This window comes from Microtus pennsylvanicus, chromosome 15, assembly GCF_037038515.1.
Source record: "Microtus pennsylvanicus isolate mMicPen1 chromosome 15, mMicPen1.hap1, whole genome shotgun sequence".
NCBI lineage: Eukaryota > Metazoa > Chordata > Mammalia > Rodentia > Cricetidae > Microtus > Microtus pennsylvanicus.
The window spans coordinates 2,828,547-2,855,643 of record NC_134593.1 but is presented as its reverse complement, the minus strand read 5'-3'; the positions used below and the strand labels follow the sequence as shown (position 1 = coordinate 2,855,643).

The following is a 27,097-nucleotide window of genomic DNA, read 5'->3' as shown; positions in this document are numbered from 1 at the left end:
TTCTGTGGTTTTTTTGGTTCAGTTGTGTTTGAGTAAATCTGTAACTTCCATCTGAGTTCAGAGTACAATTCCAGGGTCAGTCATTATTTTGTTTGTGAGGGTTGAATTATTATTTTTTTCTTTTTCCTTTTGGTTTTTCGAGACAGTGTTTCTCTGTGTATACCTGGCTGTCCTGGAACTCACTCAGACCATGCTGGCTTTAAACTCAGAGATCCAGCTTCCTCTGCCTCCCAAGTGCTGGGATTAAAGGCGTGCGCCACCATTCCTAGCCTGAAGGCTGAATTATTAGTTTGTCATGGCTGCCTAGGTATATCAGTTGACTTTTAGCTTAAAGTAGAAATTGTGAGCTGAATACTTGTAGAAATTAGCTCGATTTGGGAAATAACCAGGCTAGCTAAAGGATAAAACAATTATATTTTTATTTATTATAAGGAGCAAACTCACGAAACAGGAACAAGAAGTCCAAGCTCAGCTGTGCTGCGAGGGACCCCCCCACTCACAGAGAGAGAGAGAGAGATGGCATCTGGGCCATGCACCAGTTTTACTCCTTCCCCAGAAAGCCATGCCTTAACTTGGATCCACCTCTTAAAGATAATTGACTAACAATGTTTCCCCATCAAATACTCTTGAATTTTCTAATTTAAATTGATTATATGCAATAGTTAACTAAGGGGGCTGCAGAGATGGCTCAGTGGTTAAGAGCACTGACTGCTCTTCCAGAGGTCCTGAGTTCAATTCCCAGCAACCACATGGTGGCTCACAGCCATCTATAATGAGACTTGGCGTCCCCTTCTGGCTTGCTGGCACACATGGAAGGAATCATGTACACATAATAAATAAATATTAAAAAAAATAGTTACTAAAAAATTTTTTTAGGTAGGTTCTTATGTTGTCAAAATTAGCCCTGGTCTTGAACTCCCTACTTATATGAGGGTGATCTTGATTCTACCTCCTATGTGTGCTGGGATTACAGGCATGCACTATGAATCCCAGTTTATCTGATACTGGGCTCTATGCATGCCAGGCAAGAGCTACATTGACAATCTTTACTTGATATTGTTGTGGAACCATTTTGTCTTTTTGTTTTGTTTTTGAGACAGGCTGTTATTTTATGTTTACCTGGCTGGTCTTGAATTTACTCTGTTACTAGGCTGGCTTTGAACTTGGTTGTGGTTCTTCTACCTCTAATTCCAAGTTCTGGCCTATCTCTCATTACAAGATCCTGGGAAGAGTTGAATGAGTCCTGAATTTTCTGTCATTTGGGTCGTAGACTATATTTAATATAAACTATACTTAATATAAACCACTATAACTTGTAACAAAACAGTATAAATAATGGGCTGCATATAATCAAAATTAATTATATGCATGTGTGAAATTGTCAAAAAAATAAATTATTGGTTGGGCAGTGGTGGTGCACGCCTTTAATCCCAGCACTTGGGAGGCAGAGGCAGGCAGATCTCTTGAGTTTGAGGCCAGCCTGGTCTACAAGAGCAAGTTCTAGGACATGCTCCAAAGCTACAGAGAAACCCTGTCTCAAAACAAAACAACAACAGCCGGGCGATGGTGGCGCACGCCTTTAATCCCAGCACTCGGGAGGCAGAGGCAGGCGGATCTCTGTGAGTTCGAGACCAGCCTGGTCTACAGAGTGAGTTCCAGGACAGGCTCCAAAGCTACAGAGAAACCCTGTCTCGAAAAAACCAAAAAAAAAAAAAAAAAAAAAAAAACAACAATGAGAGAGAGAGGGGGAGGGAGAGGGAGAGAGAGAGAGAGAGAGAGAGAGAGAGAGAGAGCGAGAGCGAGAGCATTTAACCTGATTTTATAAATGGTCACACTGTCTGCTTTGTCAGTAAGTTCAAGTGATGTCTGACTCATGGCATTAGGCCGACACTTGCTAAAGAAATAATAATCTGGAGAGGTCCTGGGAAGAAGAATCTCCTGAAATTGGAAACTCAAACATGCCTTGCCTGGTCGGGACTTTACTGTACTATATATTTATTTGAGATGGAAGTCTCACACTGTAAAAATCTCCTTCCTCAGCTCTTCAGTGCTGGATTGCAGGTGTAAACTACTGTGTCTGCCTTTGTACAGTGTTTTACCTGGGAGGGGCTCTGGAGAACCAACATAGTCTTGTATTTTCTTTCTCAGAGTGACAGATTGTAATTTGACTATAAATTAGTATTTTATAAGCCAAAGAGAGGGGAGCTAGCCTTCAGACTTTATGGTACATACTCAAAGATATCTGAGCAGAAGGGAATTTGCTTTTTAATCTTTTTGACTTGAGGAAATATGTTGAGTCTTCAGATAAGATGCTTATGATAGATGGGTTGATATACTTAGGGTGTCAAAGGCTCTATTTTAGGATTTTATAATTCTGAGGATATTTTACAATTTTAGTATTTTCCTCATGGTGTTACTACTTAATCTGACCAGATTTATTTTCTTTAAGTTAGAAAATATAGTGACTTAGGCACTGTAGGGAACCAGCTTGATGTGACTAACGTCACTTTGAGTGTAACTGCCATTTTATTTTATCCTGGCATGTATTCCAAACACACGCGCGCGCGTGCGCGCGCGCTCGCGGCAAATATAGATGTTAAAAGTTAAAATAGCCAAGTATTTGGTGGAATGTTGATAGCAAAGCCTAAGTGTATCCCAGTTGGCCACAGGCTGCCTGTGTCAAGTTTAATTCATAAACCCCCTGCTCTCCTATTTTGGTGTCTCTTCCTCCCTCCTTCCCTTTTTTCCTTCTTATAGGGTCTCACTATGTAGCTCTGACTGGAACTACTGTGTAGACAGGTTTGGCCTCAAGTGTAGAGATTTGCCTGCTTCTGTCTCCTGAGTGCTGGGATTAAAGGCGCACACCACCACACCTAACTATGTTTCTTTCTTCCTTCAAATTATGTTTCTGCAATCTGGTATTTGTCTACCCTTTTTTTATTTGGTCTCTGCAAGAGTAAAGGTTTGGGATTATTTGTATCGGCGTAAAATAAATGCAATGCAGATATTAAAGAATATTTACCACTTTAATGATAAACTTACAGAACAAAAGTTCCAGCGTAGTACAGGAGGTAGGAAGGAAAAAAGGGCCGAGCTGCCTCCCCGCGTGCCCATTTATTGGCAGGCATTCGCCCGAGGCAAACCCTGCCCCCTAAAGGGGCTGTCTTAACCCTACAATTAAAAAATAGTTATCTAGTATTCCGAGATTGAAGTTCATGTTACTTTGCAGTGTTACCATGTTATTTTATAGAGACAATTCTCTATTTTTAAATTCCCATTTCACACTGTTTCCTGTTTTAAAGATAGAGAGATGTTTGGTGATGTTAATAAGAATTTTTGTTTTTTTTCTTTTGGCCATTAATGACATGTTTGTATTATTTATGCTGTATTTATATGTTTAGTATATAAAATTCTATACTAAGGAAAGTTCAGTTTTCCTCCTTGAAGTATACTTTAACACCCTGAAAATTCTGTGAAATCAGATTTAATTATTTTGGAACATAATTGTTTACTTTTTTTCTTGTACATGTTGTTTATTTTGTATATATTTACATTTTTTGAGTATTTATGTAATCATGAAATTTTTATGTGTTGAGCAGGCATACCTTCAGCTGAACAGTCTTTTTTTGTAGTAAAATGAGCGGCGGGGCTACTTTCCCGGCATCCGGCCACCCGCATGGCTAAGAGCGGCGGGTCAGGCTGTGTCCCGCCACCCGGCTAGCTTTACCCAAAATAATTACACGGAAACTATTCTTTTAAACATTGCTTGGCCCATTTCTATCTAGCCTCTTCTCGGCTAACTCTCACACCTGTACTAGCCCATTTCTAGTGTAGCCCACGAGGTGGCTTACCAAGGAGATTCTAGCCTACGTCCATCCTGGGTCGGAGCTTCATCGTGTGTGTCTGCCCGGGAGCGGGCAGCATGGCGTCTCTTCTGAAGCGTCTGCTCCCGAGAGGAGAGCTGTCGAGTCTGAGCTCACTTCCTCTTCCTCCCAGCGTTCTGTTCTGTTTACTCCTCCCACCTATGTTTTAACCTATGAGGGCCAGCCAAGCAGTTTCTTTATTACTTAACCAATGAAATCAACAGATTGATATATGACACTCCCACATCATTTTTTTTTTAAATATAATTCTTGCAGGGCAGTGGTGGTACACGCCTTTAATCCTAGCACTTGGGAGGCAGAGGCAGGCGGATCAAGTTCCAGGACGTGTTCCAAAGTTACACAAAGAAACTGTCCTGAAAAAAAAAATTCTTGTTTTTTCCTTTTGGTTTGTTTGTTTTTTGAGACAGGGTTTCTTTGTAGCTTTGGAGCCTGTCCTAACACTCGCTCTGTAGGGTAGGCTGGCCTCAAACTCACAGAGATCCACCTGCCTCTGCCTCCTGAGTGCTGGGATTGAAGGTGTGTGCCACCACTGCCTGGCTAATGTCTTTTTTTTTTAATGTGCATTGGTATTTTCCCGTGGGTCCCTGGAACCATGTTACAGACAGTTACAGCCTGTTATAGACAGGTGTGAGCTGCCGTGTTGGTGCTGGGAATTGAACCCGGGTCCTCTAGAAGAGCCATCTCTCCAGACCCGGAAAAAAAATCTTTATTGATTCTTTGGGAATTTCATATCATGCACCCCAATGCCGGGATTTCAACGTTGATGGTTCCTATTTTCCCCTGTGATAACCTGGGGCCATGAACATCATCACAGACCCCAGCTGCAGCAGGAACATGGACACAAACGTGTCCTTAGCAGTAGCGTTTCTCTGGGTAGTCCAGGCTGGCCTTGAATTTAGAACTTAGAGATCTAAGTGCCCCTGCTGAGGATTAAAGCACTGCTCTGTGCTGGGATTAAAGGTGTGTGTCACCATCATCTGACAAATTGTTCACTTTTAAGCCTGTATAAAAGCTGCACATGCACACACACAGACACATAATGACACACAAAATAAACTTACTAACATTTTTCTAGATGAATCAGTAGCCAGTCAGCTCTATATCCCATGTTTACACGAAGGATTTGTCTTCTAAGTCTTGCTGGCTTGCACACCCCATTCTTTCTTTGGATACAGAATTTTACCTTGCATTACCTCCTGTTGTGAGATATTTGTACATTTTGTGAAGGAGTATTGCTGTGGTTGGTGTAATAGAAAGCTGAACAGCCAATAGCTAGGCAGGAGGTATAGGTGGAATTTCTGGGGAGAGAAAGAAAAGGAGGAGAAATCTAGGTGCTTGGGAGATGCCAGGAGACACAGGGGAAACAGGAAATGCAAGATGGAAGAGCAGTAGTGCTACACAATAGAATGTAGATTAATATAAACGGATTATTTTAAGTTTATAAGAGCTAGTGGGACCAGCCTACGCTAATGACCATGCTTTCCTAATTAATAAGTCTCCATATTGGTATTTGTGAGCTAGCGGCTGACAGAGTGCTCATCCCATGGCTTTGATGCTTTATTGTTTTTGTTTTCTCCCATCCCTCAGCATCTGTCAGTGTTCTTGTGCCTTTTGAGCTTCACCAGTTGTGTGTTGTAGCCAGTGCTTCTGATTGCTTTATGGTGGTTTGCATATAATATTTATATGATTCTTTTCTTTTGGTACACTGAAATATATAGTTTCCCCCCTATGTTAATTGGTATTAAATCTATAAATTTCAACTGTTCTGACATGCAAATTACTGATAGTAACCTTTGTTTTAAAGAATTTCTATCTACAAGATGGCTCAGTGGATAAGCGTGCTGGTCATCAAGTTTAAGACTTGAGCTCACCAGAACCCACATGGTGGAAAGAGAGAATCAACTTCTGCAAGTTATCCTCCAACGTCCACCCATTTGCTCTGGTGTGCTTGTACCCACCCACACACATGCATACACACATACAAATAACTAGTTAAAAAGAGAGAATTGATAGTGTCATTGGATCATTTTGCTTACTCTGAACCTTGATGTCTGATTTAACAAATAGAAGATTGCATTGTACCAATTACTGTTTCATTTCAAAACCCAACCTATTCCCATCTATTATGATTAAGGACTTTTTGTGTTACCTGTAGCCCAGAGTTCTTTTTTTTAAATATTTATTTATTTATCTATTTATTTATTTATTTATTTATTATATATACAATATTCTGTCTGTGTGTATGTCTGCAGGCCAGAAGAAGGCACCAGACCTCACTACAGATGGTTGTGAGCCGCCATGTGGTTGCTGGGAATTGAACTCAGGACCTTTGGAAGAGCAGGCAATGCTCTTAACCACTGAGTCATCTCTCCAGCCCCCAAGCCCAGAGATCTTATTGCTCAGGCTGGATTGCTCCTGCTCCCTGTCCACAGGGCATAACTTTAACTTTGGTGTTGGCATATTCATCTGTCTCTGTTCTGGGAAGAAAATCCATCCTCTGTTCTTAATATGTACAAAGATTTTGTTCTTCTTCCAGGGATTGTATGAGAGCTTTTACAGTGCCAGCATGTAGGGCAGAGTACTTTTTGTCATAGTCAAAGAAGAATGTTGCTTTGATTGATTAAATTTAAATTTTCAATTAGTGATTTAAAAAATCCACCAGGTGGTGATGGTGCACACCTTTAATCCCAGCACTCGGGAGGCAGAGGCAGGTGGATCTCTTTGAGTTCGAGGCCAGCCTGGTCTATAGAGTGAGTTCCAAGGCAGGCTCCAAAGCTACACAAAGAAACCCTGTTTTGAAAAACAATAATAAAAATAAAATAAAATAAAAAGAATCCTAGAATATAGCATAAAAGCTGGAGGATGCCTAATGGGGTTGGGTGATAGGAGGAAGCAGGTTTTGTGTTAAAAGACGCTCGAACCTTCTGTATTAAGAGAGTGAGTAGACTGTTTATCTGTGGCAAATTTGAGAATTTAGGGGAAAAATTTGTTAATATCTTTTGAGTTGTACCATGTGGCATTCTTTTTTAATACCGAACGATTAACCCAGGAAATAAAGTGATCTGAGAAATGATTCATTGTTCATTATCAATCCATTTTTTTCTAGACTATAGCAATGGAAAGATTTTTCATTATTATTCATGACTAATATTAGAGAGGAAACCTATTATCCTACACAATTTAAAGCTGGAAATTAGATCTGTAGTTTTCTCCCTAGAAATCTTAGCTAGTAAAAATGTCTACACACGAGGAAGTAAATCTTGGTCTATTCTAACTACTATCTGCTTGTGTTTAGCTTCCTTATTTTGATTACCTATGGATATGAACAAGATTGTGTTGTGTTTTGATTAGTCATTGTTCTTAAGTCCTCCTAGGCTGTGGATGTTCTAAATATCTTCAGCTGATTTTACCATCGAGATAATTTCAGTAACTTAAACTGAATTCCACCCTTTTTAAAATGTGGAGGTCAGATCCCACCTTTTAATCAAATAAAAGGGTATAACTGCAAGAGAAAAAATAGATCATGATTAATTCTTTCCTTTCCATAATTTATGACAGTCTAAACTTAATATAGACTTAGAATCTTATCCACAAGAGCCCTTTAATTCCCCCAGTGCTATAAGTGGATATGGTATTGATTCAAATAATGTTGGTAATCTGTGAGGACCGTCATCTTTTGTTACGACAAAGTTAGTAAATTGACCATTGTGCTGTATAAATGTTTATAATTTCTTACTAGAAGCAGTACTATGTTCTTGCCCTTCCTTGTCTGTGTTCATTATCTTGAAGTTTTGCCCCTCTGTTTCTGTCTTGGTGTGTATGGAAATGTCTGTTTGCACTGGCAGCAGGGATAAGTGTGATAGGTGACTTTAATGATCTTTATATTTTCCATTCTAAGACCAAAAGACCAAAATATTGAATATTAATATGCAATGTCAGTTGAATATAAACAAAGGCTTAAGATCACCCGTAGATGTGACAAAGAAGTAGTAATATAGGATTTGTGGATCCTTTTCTACTTAAGAAGTCTGGAAGGTAGCTCTTTTTAGTTATAAGTGGAGAGAATCCCAGAGGACACAATAGCCAGTTGTTCTCCTTGTTCTCTAAAGGTGAATCAAATATTTTTATAGTTGGACCTGATGGTACATGCCTGCAACTCCAGCACTTGGAGGCTTAGCAAAGAGCATTGCTGTAGGTTTGAGACCAGCTTGGTTATATAGTGAGCTGGAAGTTATTTTGTTTGGGCTACATAGAAAAAAGAACTTGCACTGCTTGAAGAAGAGTCTTTATTGAACTGGATGGTTATCTGCTGATATCAAGGAATTTTTATTACGCTACTTAGAGGATAGTATAGGCATTTTTTTAAGAAAAAGTTATTTTTTAGAGTTTTATTCTGGAATATATTTAGGTGAAAAATGTCCGGCATGTGCCTCCCAATGATCTGGAGTAGGGTACATACACAGGCAAACAACATGAATGGAATAAATTAGCCACAGACTGGCCATTATTGACACATGGAAGCTGGCCATGTTATTCCGTCTGCTCTTGATGTATTTAAGATTTTTCTATAACAAAATGTGAAAAAAATCTTTTGTTGACATTTAGAGTGCTACAAAATGAAAGATGTATGGCCAGGTGGTGGTAGCGCATGCCTTTCATCCCAGCACTTGGGAGGCAGAGGCAGGCAGATCTCTGTGAGTTCAAGGGTAGCCTGGTCTACAAGAGCTAGTTCTAGGACAGGATCCAAAGCTACAGAGAAACCCTGTCTCGAAAAAACCAAAAAAGAAAAAAAATTAAATATGTATATGATCTTGCCCTGTCTTCTTTTTTTTCTTGATATTTATTGAGCTCTACATTTTTCTCTGCTCCCCTCTCCGCCTCTCCCCTCCTCCCTTCAATCCTCCCCCAAGGTCCCCATGCTTCCAATTTACTCAGGAGATCTTGTCTTTTTCTACTTTCTACTTCCCATGTAGATTATATCTATGTAAGTCTCTCTTAGTGTCTGCATTGTTGTCTAAGTTCTCTGGGATTATGGTTTGTAGGCTGGCTTTCTTTGCTTTATGTTTAAAAACCACCTATGAGTGAGTACATGTGATAATTGTCTCTGTGTCTGGGTTAACTCATTCAAAATGATGTTTTCTAGCTCCATCAGTTTGCCTGCAAAATTCAAGATGTCTTCACTTTGGAACTCCAGGGTTGAGGGGCCACTTCATGAGGCATGTGTGCCAATTATTGGGGTAAATGCCATGCTGAGAAAAACAGCAAGCATTGTGGAACCTTCCTGGGAAATGGAAGGTGAGCTTGAAATGGTTCTGGAGTCCTCTGCGAAGAAAAGAGAAGGATGTGATGCCTTCTCTGTGCCACCCTGGAGAGGAGAGGCACACAGCACACCAGAGCTCGTGAGGACACTTGCTTCCGTGGCATCGCTCAGGGAGACCTGCTAGTTGGCTACAGTTAAACTGTGGTGACATGCAGCCTCCTGCTATCACTATCCCAGAGTCTGGTAGAATCTGTGGCATAGATAGACTTTCTTGTCTGAGGTGTCTACTTCCCCCAAGCAGGAGGGTGGCTTCTCTCCCCCAGGAGGGCCAGTGTGACAAGGAAGCCTGAGAAAGCCACTCAGTGTCATATAGGCAGGAAAGAAATAAACAAGCAGAAGCATCCACAAAAAAATTATTTTAGCTGTAAAGCTAGGGTGTTCTGAGAGAGAAATAGCAAGCTGTTCCCTGCTTTAAAAGCAAGGGCGTGTGTTTTAAGACTTAAGCAGCAGCTGCATTTGTAAATGCCAAAACACAAAGACGTTCTGTCTTCATGACACTTCTGTCTTATTCACATGGCTTTTTGCTAATCCAGATCAATTACGTGCTCATGTGTACAGAATTGTCTTCTACTTGATTTAGGAAAGATGGGTGGGGAAGTACCTGCTTCTAGTCGTTAAAGTCTTGTTGCTTTTGTCCTACATCCAAGAAAATAGTTAACAGATAAGAAGTAATGTACTATTTCATAAATGAAAAGGACCTTTAGTTTCCTACATGACTGTAGACAGAAACCTTGATAGGCGTTGTGTTTTTTTGGCCTATCAAAATGGAATTGTTAGGAACCCACAAGGCAAGATGGTTCCTGGGTTTGAGTTCTTCCTGTCCTTTCTCTCTCCCTGCTGTAGAATCCAGCAATTGGAATAATACCAGTTTTTGTTCTTTATTGGTACTGCCACCTGTTCTTACTGCTGAACTAAATGTTCTTGGCTTTCTTTGGTGTGAACAGGATCACCCTCTGGGAAAGGTGGGGGGTGAGAAAGGGAACAGGAGGAGGCCCGTTCCAGCCCCTGTGCTCATGTGAGAGGGACACACAGGGGTTAGTGTGCTGCTCTAACAGAGGGGCTTTGTGCTTGAGCTTCTTGTAGAGTTACAGCTCCACAGATGCAAGCTAGGAAGGCTGAGGCTGCTCCTTCCTAATCGAGTTCTCCCTAGCCATAGCAGAACAAGGCTGATGTTAATTAAAGTAAGAAAAGATAGAGGATTCAGTCAAAGGCATTTGAAACACATTCCTTTACTCAATGTGGGGGGGAAAGCTCCGTGTAATTAATTAAGAGATGAGAAAAGAATACAACATGGAGACATTGATGCTGCTGGTACAAGAGCCAGATCTGTTGTTGCCCATCCACTGTGGGTACAGACAGAGCTCTGACCTTAGTCCTTTCCTTTCTGTGCTCAGATCCTAATCTTGGAAAACCTGCCTTATTTCTTTTTCTTTGTTCTTTTTTCTCCTTTTTGAAATTTTATTTATTTTTGAGTCAGGGTCTTACTTTGGACCTCTGGCTGACCTGGAACTATTAGACCAAACTGGTCTAGTATTCACAGAAGTCTCTTGCCTCTGCTTCCTGAGTGCTGGGATTAAACGTGTGTACTACTAAGCTGGGCTAAAATCTGTCTTTCTTGAATGAGAACAGCAGAATAGAAAATAAAATAGACCTTCCTTCCTGCTCAGATCTCAGAAACTGAGTCATTGGCTCAGTAGAAGCATCTGACAGGCTACTTCAGGATAAGACAGTGACAGACTGGCAGCTTAGTAACTTAAAATAGGAATATCTGACACTAAGGTGGCAGTTACTATTGTCGGACATAAGCCTAATCTATGTGTACATGCATAAATACATATTATAATATACATATGTATATATACATATCACATACATACATGCTAATCTATATGTTATTTTTTAGACTAATATTTGTAGTGTTATTTTTTTCCCATTAATTTCTTTAACTAACTGAGAGAGATAAATACTATTCTTCACTCTCTTAAAATGGAAAGAAACTGACATCTAGAGAAGTTAGATAAATTGCCCAGTTGGGCGGTGATGACGCATGCCTTTAATCCCAGCACTCAGGAGGCAGAGGCAGGCGGATCTCTGTGAGTTCGAGGCCAGCCTGGTCTACAAGAGCTAATTCCAGGACAGACTCCAAAGCTTCAGAGAAACCCTGTCTCGAAAAACAAAACAAACAAAAAATAAAAACAAAAAACCTTGCCCAAATTATCTAAGAAAGTTGAGGATTGGGTTAAATTTTGTTAGTTACCTGTATGCATATAGGTGCACGATGTGCTTGCCTATTGGATCCCTTGGAACTGTGGTTACAGATGGTTGTGAGCCATTACACGAGTGATGAGAACATCAAGCGCTTTTAACCACTGCCCATCTTTCCAGTCCTTATTTTGATTTTGTTGTTCTCTCTCCCTGCCCCCCTCCCCTTTTCCCTCTCTCCCTCTTCCTTCCTTACTTTCTTCCTTCCTCTCTTTTTGAGACAGTGTCTATGTAGATCTGGCTGTCTTGGAACTCAGTGTATAGACCAGCTGCCCTCAGACTCACAGAGATCTACCTGCTTATGTCTCTGGCTCTGAAGTTTGGCATTAAATGTGTGTGCCTCTATGCCTGGCCCTTGTTTGATTTTTGATTCAGGATTTTACTGTGTTGTCTAGGTTGGCCTGGATCTTGCAATGTGTCCTAGATTGGGCCCTATTTGTAATCCTGCCTCTTTGGAGTGCTGGGATTATAGACATATGCCACAGTGTCTGATTCTTGGGAATTTTGAGCCCTGTATGGCTCCAGGCATACTGTACCATGCCTTGTTTTTATATGGTACTGGGGCTTGAACTCCAGGCTTTGTGTATGCTATACAAACACTCCTCTTGTTAACTGAGTTACGTCCTCCACTCTCTTCATTATGTCATCTCTCGGATGGAACCTCACCTTTCATAAATAGGGTCATTTGAACCACAGAACATAGAAAACAAGTAGCTGTTTTCTTTCCTTCCTCCCTCCCTCCCTCCCTCCCTCCCTCCCTCCCTCCCTCCCTCCCTCCTTCCCTCCCTCCCTCCCTCCCTCCTTTCTTTTCCTGAATCAGGGTTTCACTTTGTGATTCAGGTTGACCTCAAATTCAATGTAGTCCTTGTAGTCATTGTAGTCCTCAAATTCATTGTAGTCTCTTGGTTACTAGAATTACAAGTTCCAGTCATTACAATGGGACCCAGATGACTTATTTATTTTTCTTAAGTTGGTATGTAATTTCTGCTATGCATTGGAGAAAATAAAATTTCAATAGCAATGCCTTAGGAGTATTATGCCTTAATTTCTGAGGAATGTCAACCAAAGACTAAAGAGGTTGAAATTTGCAAATATCTAATTTTTACAGAGTTGTTTTAGAGGTAATTTCCTGGTTGCTTTAGAACTGGTTTTAGAAACTTGGAACTTGGAAAGTGGCTCAGTTGGTAAACTGCTTGCTACTCAAGCAGGAGGCCCTGGGTTTGGATTCCCAGCACCCTGTAAAAAAAGTCATGGTAGTAAATGCCTGTAATCCCAGTGCTGGGGAGGCTCACACAGGAGGATCCCTAGGAATCCTTGCTGGCCAGGCAGTCTAGCTGAATCTGTGAGACCCAGGTTCAGTAAGAGGCACTGCCTCAATAAAAATCAAGATGGAGAGCAGTTGAAAATTATATCAGACCTCTGATATATCTCCTTGCACATATCTGCCTGCACACACGCTAGATTAGATTCCGGAGACTCAGATCTCATTGGCCCTTTTGTTTGGAGGTGGTTTTTGTTAGAAGTATGCCTTATCAGGAATAGTGAGAAGATTAGCTGGCTGGTGAGTACAAGCCTTGCCAAACGGGTGACTTTTTCCCAGTAAATCTCTAGGCTGTCAGGCCCAAGCCACCCTGGGATTTGTAGTAGTAGTCATTGCTTTCCCAGTTGTCTTCTTTCTTGTTTCTCTTCATTCCTGAGGTCACTAGTCAGATATCCCATTGTCTAACTGCAGACCTATGTCTTTTCTCTTGGTCTAGTTTAAGAGCTTTCTCACAGGCATGCTTATTCTTCCAGCAACAAACTATGGAAAGTTCTGCCATGCCTTTCTTCTATGTAGATCCTAAGTTGCTTCAAAATAGCTTGGAATAATTACAGTAGATTCCTTTAGAACTTATTAAGTAATACTGTGTATTACTGGCCCTGCCTTCTCCACAATGTAGGGAATCGTTTGTAATCAAATAATAGGTTACATGGTAATCTGTGCTTGAGTGGCTTTAGAATATTTAGCATATATGAAAAGATGCTAGTGAAAAGGTGAAATGAAAAAAACTTTAATTTCAAGATGAACAAAGCCAAACTTAGTTCCATTTGCTTTAACAATTTGTGTTATCTCAAGGTTTTCAGCTTTTCTGTATGATTTCTCTATTCTTTTTAAAGGAGAAAAGACAAAGTTCTTTTATTCTCCTTTCATGAGATCTGCCCATATCACATGATTGATTGATTCATTCATTTAAAACATGCATTTTGTTGCCTTTTATATATTAGTGTCATTCTAGGTACTGATAGAATATCAAAGAATAAAAGAATAAAAACTTATTTTTCACACTTCTGCATTCTTAACTACAATATGAAATAATAATACTAAGTGTGATGAGAAAAAACAGGGAATGGTGGGGATTTAAGAAAAGAGAGCTTGCACGGTTTGTTGTTGTTGTTTGATTGGTTTCTCTGTGTAGCCCTGGCTGTCCACTCTTAAGACCATGCCTCAAATTCAGAAATCTGCCTTCCACTGCCTCTGACTCCCGAGTGCTGGCCCAGAGCCCGCAATTAAAGTAGGTTGATCAGGAGCTACTGTACTGAGAAGTGATGCTTGCATAAAACCCTGTAGGAAGTAAGTGGCCAAGCTGCACAAAGAGAAAGCTTGATTCAGGTAAGGAATACAAGTACAAAGTCCCCAGGTCTCAGTCATACAGATAGTTGTGGAATGTAGCGAGAACCCGTATGACCGGTGTGGGTGAGTCAGAAGTACATCTGTAGGCCAAGTAAAATGTAGTATTTTCAATTTGGGTTTATCGTATACCTGATGGGAAATCTTTGGAGAGTTTTCAACGAAGGAATAACGTTTGATTTTATTACTTTTTTTCCTTCTTCTTGAGGCAGGGTCTTATGTAGCATAATATGACCTCAAGCCTTGGTTTTCTGATCCTCCCGCCTCGTCTGGAACAGTGGTATACAGACATGCTCTACAGCGCCTGGGTTGTGCAATGCTCGGATCCAAACCAGGGCGTTATGCGTGTTAGCCACCTGAGCTATGTTTTGAACCTAATTTTATTTCACTTTTTAAAATCATCTGACTACTATTTTGAGCCTATTGTATATTTCCTTGGAGACATGCTTTAGTTCAAGAAATGGTTGCAGTTGGGTTGAAAAAAACAGGTAAGTTGTTCTTCTAGAAGACTCAAGTTCAGTGAATTCCTTGAATCTACTTCAGGTGGCTCACAGCTGTCTTAACTCTAGCTTCAAGGATCTAAAACCTCTGGCTCCACTCGTACCTGTGTGTCATTGTACATACCCACACTCACACATATTATAAAATAATGAAAATTAAACCTTAAAAATAGTAAAAAAAAGAAAAAGTTCCAATCATCCAGTGAAGAGAAGAGTTGGCAGGAGGTGGGGTGGTGAGCAGCATGCAGTCTAAATGTATTTTGAATGTAGAAGTACGACTGACAGGGTGTGAGTTCTCAGACCAGCGTTTTCAAGGTTTTTGGCCTAAGTACTGCAAAGAAGTAACTAGAAGTAAACGTAATGGAGTGCTTATTTCTGGGTGGAAGACACAGGGTTTTGTATTTTTTCATTATTATTACTATTATTTTACTGAAAGTAGGTTTAGTGCGAAAGAAAAAGTCTAAAGGCATGTGCCAGTCACCACGCTTGACTGGCCTCACATTCTTCATCTTTCCGCCTCATTCTCTCAGGTGCTGGGAGTATGGACATGTACATGGCTTGCTATTACTATTTGTCAGTTTGGACAATTTGACAGTCTTGTAAAAAAAATACAAAAGAGGGCTAAGTTCCATAGTAGAAGTAATTCTCCCAAAGAATAATTGCCAATCTGTTTACATGTAGCTTACTCTTTTTAAACTACACATCTTTTCCGTCTCAGGAAGTATTGTAACTGTATTACATTAAGTCTTGACAATGGGCTCTCCTAATGTGTTCTTGATGACATCACACTCAGATGCAAGATCTACTGTAGAGATATTGTCCTCATTCTGATTTTTAGTCTTTTTGTTTTGTTTTGTTGGTTTTTCGAGACAGGGTTTCTCTGTAGCTTTGGAGCCTGTTCTGGAACTAGCTCTTGTAGACCAGGCTGGTCTCAAACTCGCAGAGATCTACTTGCCTCTGTCTCCCAAGTGCTGGGATTAAAGGCACGCGCCACCTGCGCCTGGCTTTTTTTTTTTTTTTAATAACTAGCTGAATGTATCTTGTTTCCATGGCTGTCAGCATAGTGATGCCAGTACAGCAGACTAGGATGTACAGAAGCTTAATAACAGTATTGTGTTTTTCTTCTTGTCTAACCTCCTCCCTACAGGGCATTTTTAACCAGTTTCAATGTAGCAGTGAAAAAGTGCTTCCCTCTGACACTCTCCGCAGTGCTCTGGCAAAGACTTTCCAGGATGAGCAGCGCTTCCAGCTGGGAATCATGGACGATGCTGCAGAGTGCTTTGTAAGTGCTGCCCTCGTGCCCTCTTGGTCTCTGTCAGGGACTATTTTATGATGGCGTTTACTGTGCCCTGCTCTGCACTGGGACCAGAGGTCTAGAGTCTACTACTGCAATGGGAATTGCCTAGTAGCTTTATGATTTTTTTTCCCTTCAGGTTTGGTGTAGTTTAATGCTTGCTACTACATAAAACAGTGGCTTTTACCTTCAGGAGAAGCAAGGCATGTTGAAGTACAAATTGTACTTCCAGAGCTTCTGATCCAGTAGTCTGGCAGAGTTCCCTGGTAATGCTGTATTGATGGTGCTCCTCTTGGGAACCACCATATTTTTATTAACTTCTTTTTTCCTAACAATATTAAGTAGAGACTGTGATGTTCCTTTTAAACAGTTACATTGCTCTAGTGACTTTATCCTTGATCTCCCACCTCCTAAGTGCTAAATGAATGTGCTGACACACAAGAGTGCCACAGAAAAATCTTTTGACATTGGATAAATAGTACACAGAGTTCAGAAGAATTGGGGGTCATTGGCTGGTTTTCATAGTGAGTTTAACTCTTTATTTCTTTTTAAGACTAGGTCTTGCAGTGGAGGCCCTGCAGGACTGGAGCTCTATTGCAAAATAAAAAAGGTGTTGTTATAGGAATAATGCTGAATGAAAATGTACTATTAAAAGTTTATTTACTGGGATTGAGGATGTAGCTTAGTTGGTAGAGTACTTGCCTAATGTGTCTAGCCTTGTCTTATCCCTAATATATAAACCAGACATAGATGTACACCTGTAATTCCAGCACACATGAAGTAGAAACAGGAGTATCAGAAGATCAAAGTTATCCTGTGTAACATAGTGAATCCCAAGCCAGCCTAGGATATAGGAAACCTTGTTGAAAAAAAAGTTAATGTACTATACAATACCATTTATATAGTATTCTTGAGATGACAAAATGATAAATATGGAGGACTAGGCTGGTGATTAAGGAGTTAGCAGTATGGTAGATGGACAAGGCTCTGAAGAGGCAGCGTGGAGCAGCTCTGCAGTGTCTTGACTGTGGCAGCGGTTATAAGACCGTATGTGATGAAATTGCATCGAGTTATATCCAAACCCAAGTTTATGTAAAACAAGTAAAATCTGAATGATCTATGGCTTTCATAATTTCTTGTGTTTATCTGTCTGCCTGTCTTTCTTTCTTTTTTCTTTAAAAAAAAAAAAAGGTTAACAAAATTTAGAGATATTCTTGCTCTCCAGTAAGGTTTTTGGTGAATTGCTTGCCAATTTGTCCATTTGGCTTTTAAGTGTACTGCTTTTGTATTTTCCTGTCAGGAAAATCTGCTGATGAGAATTCACTTCCACATTGCGGATGAAAGCAAAGAGGACATATGTACTGCCCAGCACTGCATTTCTCACCAGAAATTCGCAATGACCTTGTTTGAGCAGGTAGACCTATCAGTCCTCATGTCTTGGACTCTGTCTTGAAGAGCATTTTATCTGGGGTGTAGAGTAAAATGGGTTTCAGAGCAGTTGATGATGTGGTTGCTTGCCTTGCTTCTCCCTCTGCCCAGTGTGTATGCACTAGCTGCGGCGCCACCTCCGACCCGCTGCCTTTCATCCAGATGGTGCACTACATCTCCACTACTTCCCTGTGGTGAGTTTCATCCTTTTTTTTTTTTTTGTTTAAGATTCATTTATTTTTATTTTATATGTATGAATGTTTTACCTGCATGTATGTTTGGGCACCATGCTTGTGCTTGGCACCTCTAGAGGTCAGGGAGAATATAAGATACCCTGGAACTGGAGTTACAGACAGCCATAAGCTGACATTTCGGTGCTAGGAACTGAACCCGGGTCCTCTGGAACAGCAGCCACTGCTCTTAACTGCTATTCAAGTCATTTTTCCAGTCTGCTCTTATGGAATTCTTTATTGTACTGTTAGGTATACCTTCAGTTAATTGGGTTTTAACTGAGGACCACCAAATAACATGTATCCTTATTGTTGAATCTGTGCTATATTACAAGACTCCTAGATTCCTAGGCTTATTAATAGTTAGCAAAATGGAAGGAGAAATGGAGAGTCGGGGATTTGGGGACAGGTAGAGAGACTCACTTTGTTTATATGACACTGAGGTTAATCAGGGCATGGAATTGTCATATAGTCAGCAAATGAAAATCACACATGCACATGACACCTTTAATCCTAGCTCTTGGGAGGCAGAAAACTAGTGGACCTCTCTGTGTTGGAGGCCATACTGGTCTACATAGCTTGTTCCAAGACAGCCACAGAGAACTCAAAATAAGACCCTCTCTTAAAAAGAGAAAAAGAAAATGACATTTTCTTTGAGTTAGGGTTTGTATGAATGATTTTATTTTTTAGTTTAGCCATAACTTGGTATAATATCTGTTATTACCTTCCTTTCCCCATCTTGAAGTAACCAGGCTATTTGTATGCTGGAAAAACGTGAAAAACCATCACCAAGTATGTTTGGTGAGTTGCTTCAGAATGCCAGCACCATGGGGGACCTGCGAAACTGTCCGGTGAGTTAACTCTTTGGACTTTAGGATGAGAAAGAGAACCCTGGTTTATAGCATCGCCACGGAGCAGGTGAGAATGTTTGAACTAGCACTGTGTGTGTATTTCAGAGCAACTGTGGGGAGAGGATCCGGATTCGCCGTGTGTTGATGAACGCGCCACAGATTATCACAATTGGACTGGTTTGGGACTCAGACCATTCAGACTTGGCAGAGGATGTCATCCACAGTCTGGGCACCTGCCTTAAGCTGGGTGATGTATGTATTAGCTACCTTTATTTCTGTATTGTTCAAGCACTGAACAGACAGGCATGTTGTAAGTGGCAACTAATATAGCATTTTTGGGCAGATATACTTGCGTTTCTGTGTGCAGATTCATGAGCCTCATGCACATGCTCACATACCACTTTTGTGAGGATGGTAGAACCCTTTTAGAAACAAAAGGCACAATTTTTGTCTTGAAGGACAGGATGGGCAGAACTTAGGTATTGGTAAAAAAAAAATTAGTTTCCATGGGATGTTTATTGTTTGTTTATACCAGGATGGTGCAGAGAAGTGTATTCAACCATGGGAAATAGTAAGGTCAAAGGAACAAAGTCTTTTTTTTTTTTTTTTTTGGATTTTTTGAGACAGGGTTTCTCCGTAGCATTTTTTTTTTTTTTTGGTTCCTGTCCTGGAACTAGCTCTTGTAGACCAGGCTGGCCTCGAACTCACAGAGATCCACCTGCCTCTGCCTCCTGAGTGCTGGGATTAAAGGTGTGTGCCAGTACCGCCCGGCAAGGAACAAAGTCTTGACTTTGGGAACTGAAGGAGGTAGAAGTTGGTGGCTTGAGCCCAAGAATAGGAAATTCACAGCGAGGACACAACAGAGAGACCATCACCAAGGCCACTCCCTTGTGAGGGGGAAAGATTTTTGTTTTTTTATTGTAGATAAGAGAGAGAATGAGAATAGACGAGGCATCTGGGGTAAGTCTGCCTTGGCTACTCTCCAAGACAGAGAGAGGAGCAGAGAGAAAAAGCAAGGAGGGGGCAGACTGGCAATTGCCAGGGCTATGGAAGCAGAGAAGACAGCAAAAATAGTGGGACAGCCCTGCCAGTTAAAGAGGTTGTGAACTGCAGTGGAGGCTCTGCCCCTCGTGGAGGCCATTGAGATTTACCCGTTAGCGGAGTAGCTGACTGGCCCCCATTTTCCTCTTCAGCGTCACCAAGCCCTGATGCTGCAGGTCTCCAATAGCCCCTTAAAACCTGTGTATATATCGTACCCCTCTCTCCTTTCCACCACCATATAAGTTCTGTAACTAAATTTATTCTCTTCTCTGAGGGGGTTGCTCTGGGGTCCTTGATACATAAAGGACCTCTCTCCCTCCCCACCTCCACCCTCCACTTGTTTGGTGGTCTCCAAATGAAGCAGTCAATAAAGACTGAGTTGGAAAAAAAAAAAAAGAGGTTGTGTTGCAGCAGGAGGAAGGCCGGTTAGTGGAACAGCTTGGGAGCTAGCATGGAGTCTAATCTGTTGGAAGTTTATTTGCATTAATGGAGGGCTAGAAGTTCCCTCTGGAGACTGGAGGCCTGTAGGAACAGATAGGAAAGTGATGACTTCCCACCGACAAACAGAAAGTCACTTTACAAGGTTCCTGAGGAATGTTGAGTGTCATTGGGTCAGAATCCAGCCTGAATCCAGATTACCATTCTGTGGGGTTGGTATCTGACAGTAATAAAATAGCTTAGATGATAATTTAGTATCTTAGGGGTTTCTGTGTATTTATTTTGGGGAATGGGGAAATAAAATGTGAGAGTAGGTTTCATTCTTCTAAGCTTTATGATAGGGACAGCTCATGTTTTCCTTCAGTTCAAGAGGAACCAAAAAGTCTGGTTTCCTTTGTTTTGGTTTCTGTCTGGGACAGTCCCATGACCAAGGAGAGGGTGTTCTTGTTTTAAATAGCCACTCCTGAGAATAAATGAGCTGTCTGGGGTCACAGTTTGGATCTCCTCAAGGAATCTAACTGAAGGTTGTACACAGTAAGATCTTAAAAGTAGGGTTCTTGTTTGTTTCTTTTTTTTACAGTCTAAATATTCTATATTATTTCTAGTTTAATAAAAAGAATCTTTGAGTCAGAATCTCATATAATACAAGCTGGATAACAATGGGATATGTAGCCTAGTTTGCTCTTGAATTCTTAATACTCTTGCCTCTATCCCTCTTTATCTATTAGGTAAAGGATAAAGGATTATAGGTGTGTGCCATCATGCCTGATTTTGATTTAATTATTTTGATTATTTTCTCATCCAGGTCAATTCTTAGTTCAGAATCCCTTAATTCAAATGTTTGTGTCTCTTAGCACTTGAGACAGAGCTGAGCATCTAGGAGCTGAAAAAAAAATTGAAACTTGAGAGCTGGTTTTTGTTTTGTTTTGAAATTGTTGTGGCTTCTCTTATGCCTCAGAATGAAAATATTGAACTTAGCATGTAGCCCAGGCTAACTTTAGACTTATGATCCTCTTGCCTTAGCCTCCCTGGGTTGGCATTATAGGCATATGCCAACATATGCCTTTCCAGTTCATTTCTAATAAACAATCTGGACTATCAAAAATATTTCAGCTTGAGGGGAAAAGCAAGTTACTGTCTTTATTTAAGAAATGCTGATGGCCACTGGACATGGTAGCACACATCTGTAAGCCCAGCATTTGAGAGGCAGAAGCAGAAGATCAGGAGTTCAGAATCATTCTTAGCTATACAATGAGTAGAAAACCAGTCTGGCTACATGAGGCTCTATCTTGATAAAACAAAACAAAATAAAGAAATGTTGACGGAAGAGCTAGTGTGGTAGTGTGTGCTTATAGTCTCAGCATGCAGAAGGCTGAGGCTGCAGCTACCAGCCAGGGATAGATACATAGTGTCGCCTTGTTCAGGGTGGAGAAGAAAAAGAAATATTGATGGAGTCTGCTGAGGAATTATGTTAGATGGTTGACTGTGTGATGAGTCTTTCCCTTCTTTTTGTTTTCTTCCTATAGTTGTTTTTCAGAGTGACAGATGACCGGGCCAAACAGTCTGAACTATACTTAGTAGGAATGATCTGTTACTATGGCAAACATTATTCTACATTCTTTTTTCAAACAAAGATCCGAAAATGGATGTATTTTGATGATGCTCATGTCAAAGAGGTAGGAATATGCAAGGATCTTGAAGTATTTGGTGACTGAAATTTAAAAAAATATATTTATTTTTCCTCAGTTTTTATTTTAATAGTTTTGAATGGTGATTCTCTACGCGGTCGGTAAGACACACATACTTTGTGTTTGGATTGGTTGTTTTTCTTTTTCTTAAAAAAAAGATTTAATTTAATTTTCATTTTTATTTATTGTGGGTTTTTTTTGGGGGGGGGGGAGCAGGGTTTATCTGTGTAACCTTGGCTGTCCTGGAACTCTCTTTGTAGACCAGGCTGGCCTTGAACTCACAGAGATCTACCTGTCTCTGTCTCCTGAGTGTTGTGATTAAAGGCATGTGTCACCACTGCATGGCTAATTTTATTATTTGAAAACCGTGTCTGTGTATATGGTATGGTATGTGAGTGTAGGTGCCCACAGAGGCTAGAGTGGTCAGAACCCCCTGGGTCTAGAATTACAGGTGTTTGTGAGAACTAAATTCCAGTCTTCTAGAAGAGCATTAACCAGTCTTACTGAGTCATCTCTTCAGCCCCAGTAGGTTGTTTTTTCTGAAGGAGGGTTTTGATCTGTATTCCAGGCTGGCCTGGAACTCGAAATGTAGTCCAGGCTGGCCTCAAACTCGTAGAGAAGTCCTCCTTCCTTAGCCTCCCAAATTACAGGTAAGAGCTATTACACCTGGACTTTATCTGTTAAACGTAAGGGCAGTAGTTTTAAAATTCTGTAATAGATAGGGACAGAATATCTTTTATTATTTTCTCTCAGTTTCTCTAGACATTCAGCATGGTTTGTTTTTATAATTGACAAATCATCATCATTATTAAATGGTTTATTGGAATGGGAACAAGTAATGTAGCTAATTAGATTTTTGTAGTTAACTCCGAGTTGAGGACTTTCAGTTTGGGGCATTATCCATAGGTGATAATTTGTTTCAAGGCTACTAAAAATTATCCTTTCCAGGCAGTGGTTGTGCACGCCTTTAATCCAGCACTCGGGAATCAGAGGCAGATCTGTCTGATCTACAGATCAAGTTTCAGGATAGATAGGGCTACAAAGAAAAACAAACAAAACAAACAAATAAAAATTATCCCACAATTCTCATTTCCCTGGAGAGGTTAACATGAAAGATGGGCTATAGTGATACCTAAAGCAAGAAACTTGGTCTTGTCTAAAGAAGACTCTGGATAAAATGGTTTAGGTGTCTGCATCAGTTAGGAAGCTACTTGTCATAAAACCAGCAGGGTCAGGAGGGTGGTCGGGAGAGAATGGGAGGGGAGGAGGGAGGGGAAACTGTTGTTGGAATGTAAAATAAATGAATAAATTTAATAAATTATTTAATAAATTTAATAAAAAAATAGAAGCTATGAAGGCTGCTGTAGATATGCTAATCATATCAATATGTAGATTTGAAGCAAAATCTTCCACTAGTAGAGTCTTTGTCAAATTTCAATATTCTCTTTTGTGGGGAGGGACAACAAATTATTTGAACATTAGGGTTTTTTTTTTTGTTTTTTTAACCTGAAAAGTATTCCTACAAAACAATAAGATTGGGATGTGAAGCATAAACTATGCTTTAATTTAAATAATGGCAACTTAGCTTTAACTTACTGAAAGTGCGTTCTGAGTAAACTATCATACTAGCTAGTTGTCTAGCTGGCAAGCCATAATTACACCTAAGAATGCCTGGTTCACGCTTAAGAGGGGATGAATCTATGGCTGTTATGTTACTCTTCCACTGTGATTGCAGAGCTGAATCCATCACAAGGCTACGGCCGAGAGGTTCAAACTGTCTATTTTAAGCAGTTTGCATTTTATGTCTTGCCATGTGTGAACTCTAAAATTGAATGTTATTTATTCTAAGATACTCTGTAAGAGAGTTTCTATTTTCCTTTCAGCTTTGTCAAGGTGATTTTAATATTTAGGAATGAAATTGTGGAAGTGGAAATTTGAAGTGAGCTCTTAAATCTAATGTCTATGAAAAGAAGTTGATTAATAAAGCAACCTAGATTCCTCACATAGCATGTCCACCTTTGTGAGGTTTTTTTTTGCATATTTCAAAACTGAGTTAATTGTTCACATAAATAAAGCTAATTGGATTCATTCTTTTCTCTGATAGTATTTTAATGCTTTCTTTAAAAGGGGGCTTAATAAATAGTCATTAAGTTTAGATCTAAGATCTTTTTTTCTACCTAATTTTTGTTGTAAAGAAACTACATTAGGAAGGAATTATGCTTTGAATTGTGTATATGAATCATAATTGTCATATTCTTCTGGTGTTTCTGGCTCAGATTGGTCCGAAATGGAAGGATGTGGTAACCAAATGCATCAAAGGGCATTATCAGCCCTTGCTGCTGCTTTATGCAGATCCCCAGGGTACCCCAGTGTCTACCCAGGACCTGCCTCCCCAAGCTCAGTTCCTGTCATACACCAAGACATGCTACGATAGTGAAGATTCAGGTGAGCAGCCTAGCCCTCCCACCACCCCGTGGAGTCAGATAGCAGCTCATAGTCTAGCTAGGAGGAAGAGGGTCTATTACATTGTAAGAAACAAGTGCCAACTTGTGCAAAGCTAATTAGCATCAAGCTTCATTTTCTTCAGCTTCAAAGAGTGTATTGCCTGAAATCAGCTTGCCCCAAATCAAAAGTGAGAAGGCAGCTATGCTTGTTTGCATCAAGATCCTAAAATAAAATTATAAGGGATGCTTCAGTAGCCTTGTTACATTGTTACGGTTATTGATTCCTTCTAGTAGTGTTACAGTGGCTTAAGTGAATTTTAAAAAAGATATGTATTTATTTTATTTTATATGTGTGAGTGTTTTTGCCTGTGTGTATGTTGTACTGTGTTTATGCTTGGTGCCTACAGAATCCAGAAGGTGTTGAATCTTCCAGAACTGGAGTTATGGATGGTTATGATCTACCATATGGGTGTTGGAAACTGAACCCCAAGCCAAGAGCAGAAAGTGTTCCTCACCACCGAGCCGAGCTATCTCAGCAGTCCCTGGGTTAATGAATTGTTAAGAAGCACTAGAATAATTCTAATCCTTGGAAATCAAAGAGTTTTGTTTAAATTCCAGATGTAGAAGTGATGGTCCTCAGTGTATGAATCAGTTGTTCCAGTCTAAGCCAACTGTTCAAAATTGCATAATGCCTTTCTATGGAAATAACTTTAACACTAAAGTCTCAGGGTATCCCACAGAGGCTGATATTTGAACTATCGCCCTTGTAGTTTGATCTTGAGTTCTGTAAAGATGCAGAACTGACTCTTAGCATAGTTTCGAAAGAGAAAGTACTTGCCTTAAAGTCTTCCCCTCCCATTGCATCTCATTCCTGTTTGGTCTGCTGTGTTTCTTCCTGCTGTTTTGTTTTGATTTGGTGGGTTTTTTTGTTTTTTTTGAGACAGAGCCTCACTATGTAACACAGACCAGCCTGGAACTCACTATGTAGCTCAGGCCAGCTTCTATTTTATGGTGATCCTCCTGCCTCAGCCTCCTGAGTGCTGGGCTTATACCAGGTTCAACCACTGGTTCCTGTTTTGTACCTCACCCGGACCTACTCTATTTCTTCCTTCAGTCAAGTGCCCATTTGTCTATTGTGTTTATCTAGATAAGGGTTTGGAGAAAAGCCTTCTGTTGGACACATTCACACTAAAGAATGAAAACAGCCCCATAATTCCTCAAAGATACTAACAATGTGTATGTCAACTTTTAAAGCAACATAAAAAACAATATAAGACAGAGAGTCTCTAAGACAGGTGAGCAGCTGGTGTGTGGACAGTATAGGAAAGTCTCTAAGACAGGTGAGCAGTGGTGTGTGGTCAGTACAGGAGAGTCTCTAAGACAGGTGAGCAGTGGTGTGTGGTCAGTATAGGGAGAGTCTCTAAGACAGGTGAGCAGTGGTGTGTGGTCAGTACAGGAGAGTCTCTAAGACAGGTGAGCAGTGGTGTGTGGTCAGTACAGGAAAGTCTCTAAGACAGGTGAGCAGTGGTGTGTGGTCAGTACAGGAGAGTCTCTAAGACAGGTGAGCAGTGGTGTGTGGTCAGTATAGGGAGAGCCTCTAAGACAGGTGAGCAGTGGTGTGTGGTCAGTACAGGAGAGTCTCTAAGACAGGTGAGCAGTGGTGTGTGGTCAGTACAGGAGAGTCTCTAAGACAGGTGAGCAGTGGTGTGTGGTCAGTACAGGAGAGTCTCTAAGACAGGTGAGCAGTGGTGTGTGGTCAGTACAGGAGAGTCTCTAAGACAGGTGAGCAGTGGTATGTGGTCAGTATAGGAGAGTCTCTAAGACAGGTGAGCAGTGGTGTGTGGTCAGTATAGGGAGAGTCTCTAAGACAGGTGAGCAGTGGTGTGTGGTCAGTACAGGAGAGTCTCTAAGACAGGTGAGCAGTGGTGTGTGGTCAGTACAGGAGAGTCTCTAAGACAGGTGAGCAGTGGTGTGTGGTCAGTACAGGAGAGTCTCTAAGACAGGTGAGCAGTGGTATGTGGTCAGTACAGGAGAGTCTCTAAGACAGGTGAGCAGTGGTGTGTGGTCAGTACAGGAGAGTCTCTAAGACAGGTGAGCAGTGGTGTGTGGACAGTACAGGAGAGTCTCTAAGACAGGTGAGCAGTGGTGTGTGGTCAGTATAGGAGAGTCTCTAAGACAGGTGAGCAGTGGTGTGTGGTCAGTATAGGAGAGTCTCTAAGACAGGTGAGCAGTGGTGTGTGGTCAGTATAGGGAGAGTCTCTAAGACAGGTGAGCAGTGGTGTGTGGTCAGTACAGGAGAGTCTCTAAGACAGGTGAGCAGTGGTGTGTGGTCAGTATAGGGAGAGCCTCTAAGACAGGTGAGCAGTGGTGTGTGGTCAGTACAGGAGAGTCTCTAAGACAGGTGAGCAGTGGTGTGTGGTCAGTACAGGAGAGTCTCTAAGACAGGTGAGCAGTGGTGTGTGGTCAGTACAGGAGAGTCTCTAAGACAGGTGAGCAGTGGTGTGTGGACAGTACAGGAGAGTCTCTAAGACAGGTGAGCAGTGGTATGTGGTCAGTATAGGAGAGTCTCTAAGACAGGTGAGCAGTGGTGTGTGGTCAGTACAGGAGAGTCTCTAAGACAGGTGAGCAGTGGTATGTGGTCAGTATAGGAGAGTCTCTAAGACAGGTGAGCAGTGGTGTGTGGTCAGTACAGGAGAGTCTCTAAGACAGGTGAGCAGTGGTGTGTGGTCAGTATAGGGAGAGTCTCTAAGACAGGTGAGCAGTGGTGTGTGGTCAGTACAGGAGAGTCTCTAAGACAGGTGAGCAGTGGTGTGTGGACAGTATAGGAGAGTCTCTAAGACAGGTGAGCAGTGGTGTGTGGTCAGTACAGGAGAGTCTCTAAGACAGGTGAGCAGTGGTGTGTGGACAGTACAGGAGAGTCTCTAAGACAGGTGAGCAGCTGGTGTGTGGACAGTATAGGGAGAGTCTCTAAGACAGGTGAGCAGTGGTGTGTGGACAGTACAGGAGAGTCTCTAAGACAGGTGAGCAGCTGGCTGCATGACAGGTTGGC

At 41.0% G+C, this 27,097-nt stretch overlaps 1 protein-coding gene across 13 annotated transcripts in view; it reads left to right on the top strand.

The window, feature by feature from the left end:
• The window catches only part of Usp54 (ubiquitin specific peptidase 54), a 103,660-nt gene that overhangs the window by 38,065 nt on the left and 38,498 nt on the right, over positions 1-27,097 (top strand). For all 13 annotated transcript variants that reach the window (XM_075948940.1, XM_075948941.1, XM_075948944.1 and 10 more), the window contains exons 4-10: positions 15,782-15,916; positions 17,229-17,342; positions 17,468-17,550; positions 18,332-18,437; positions 18,543-18,689; positions 21,443-21,592; positions 23,881-24,049. In XM_075948940.1, the coding sequence (XP_075805055.1) occupies positions 15,782-15,916; positions 17,229-17,342; positions 17,468-17,550; positions 18,332-18,437; positions 18,543-18,689; positions 21,443-21,592; positions 23,881-24,049 (904 nt within the window). The remainder of the gene's footprint in view (positions 1-15,781; positions 15,917-17,228; positions 17,343-17,467; positions 17,551-18,331; positions 18,438-18,542; positions 18,690-21,442; positions 21,593-23,880; positions 24,050-27,097) is intronic.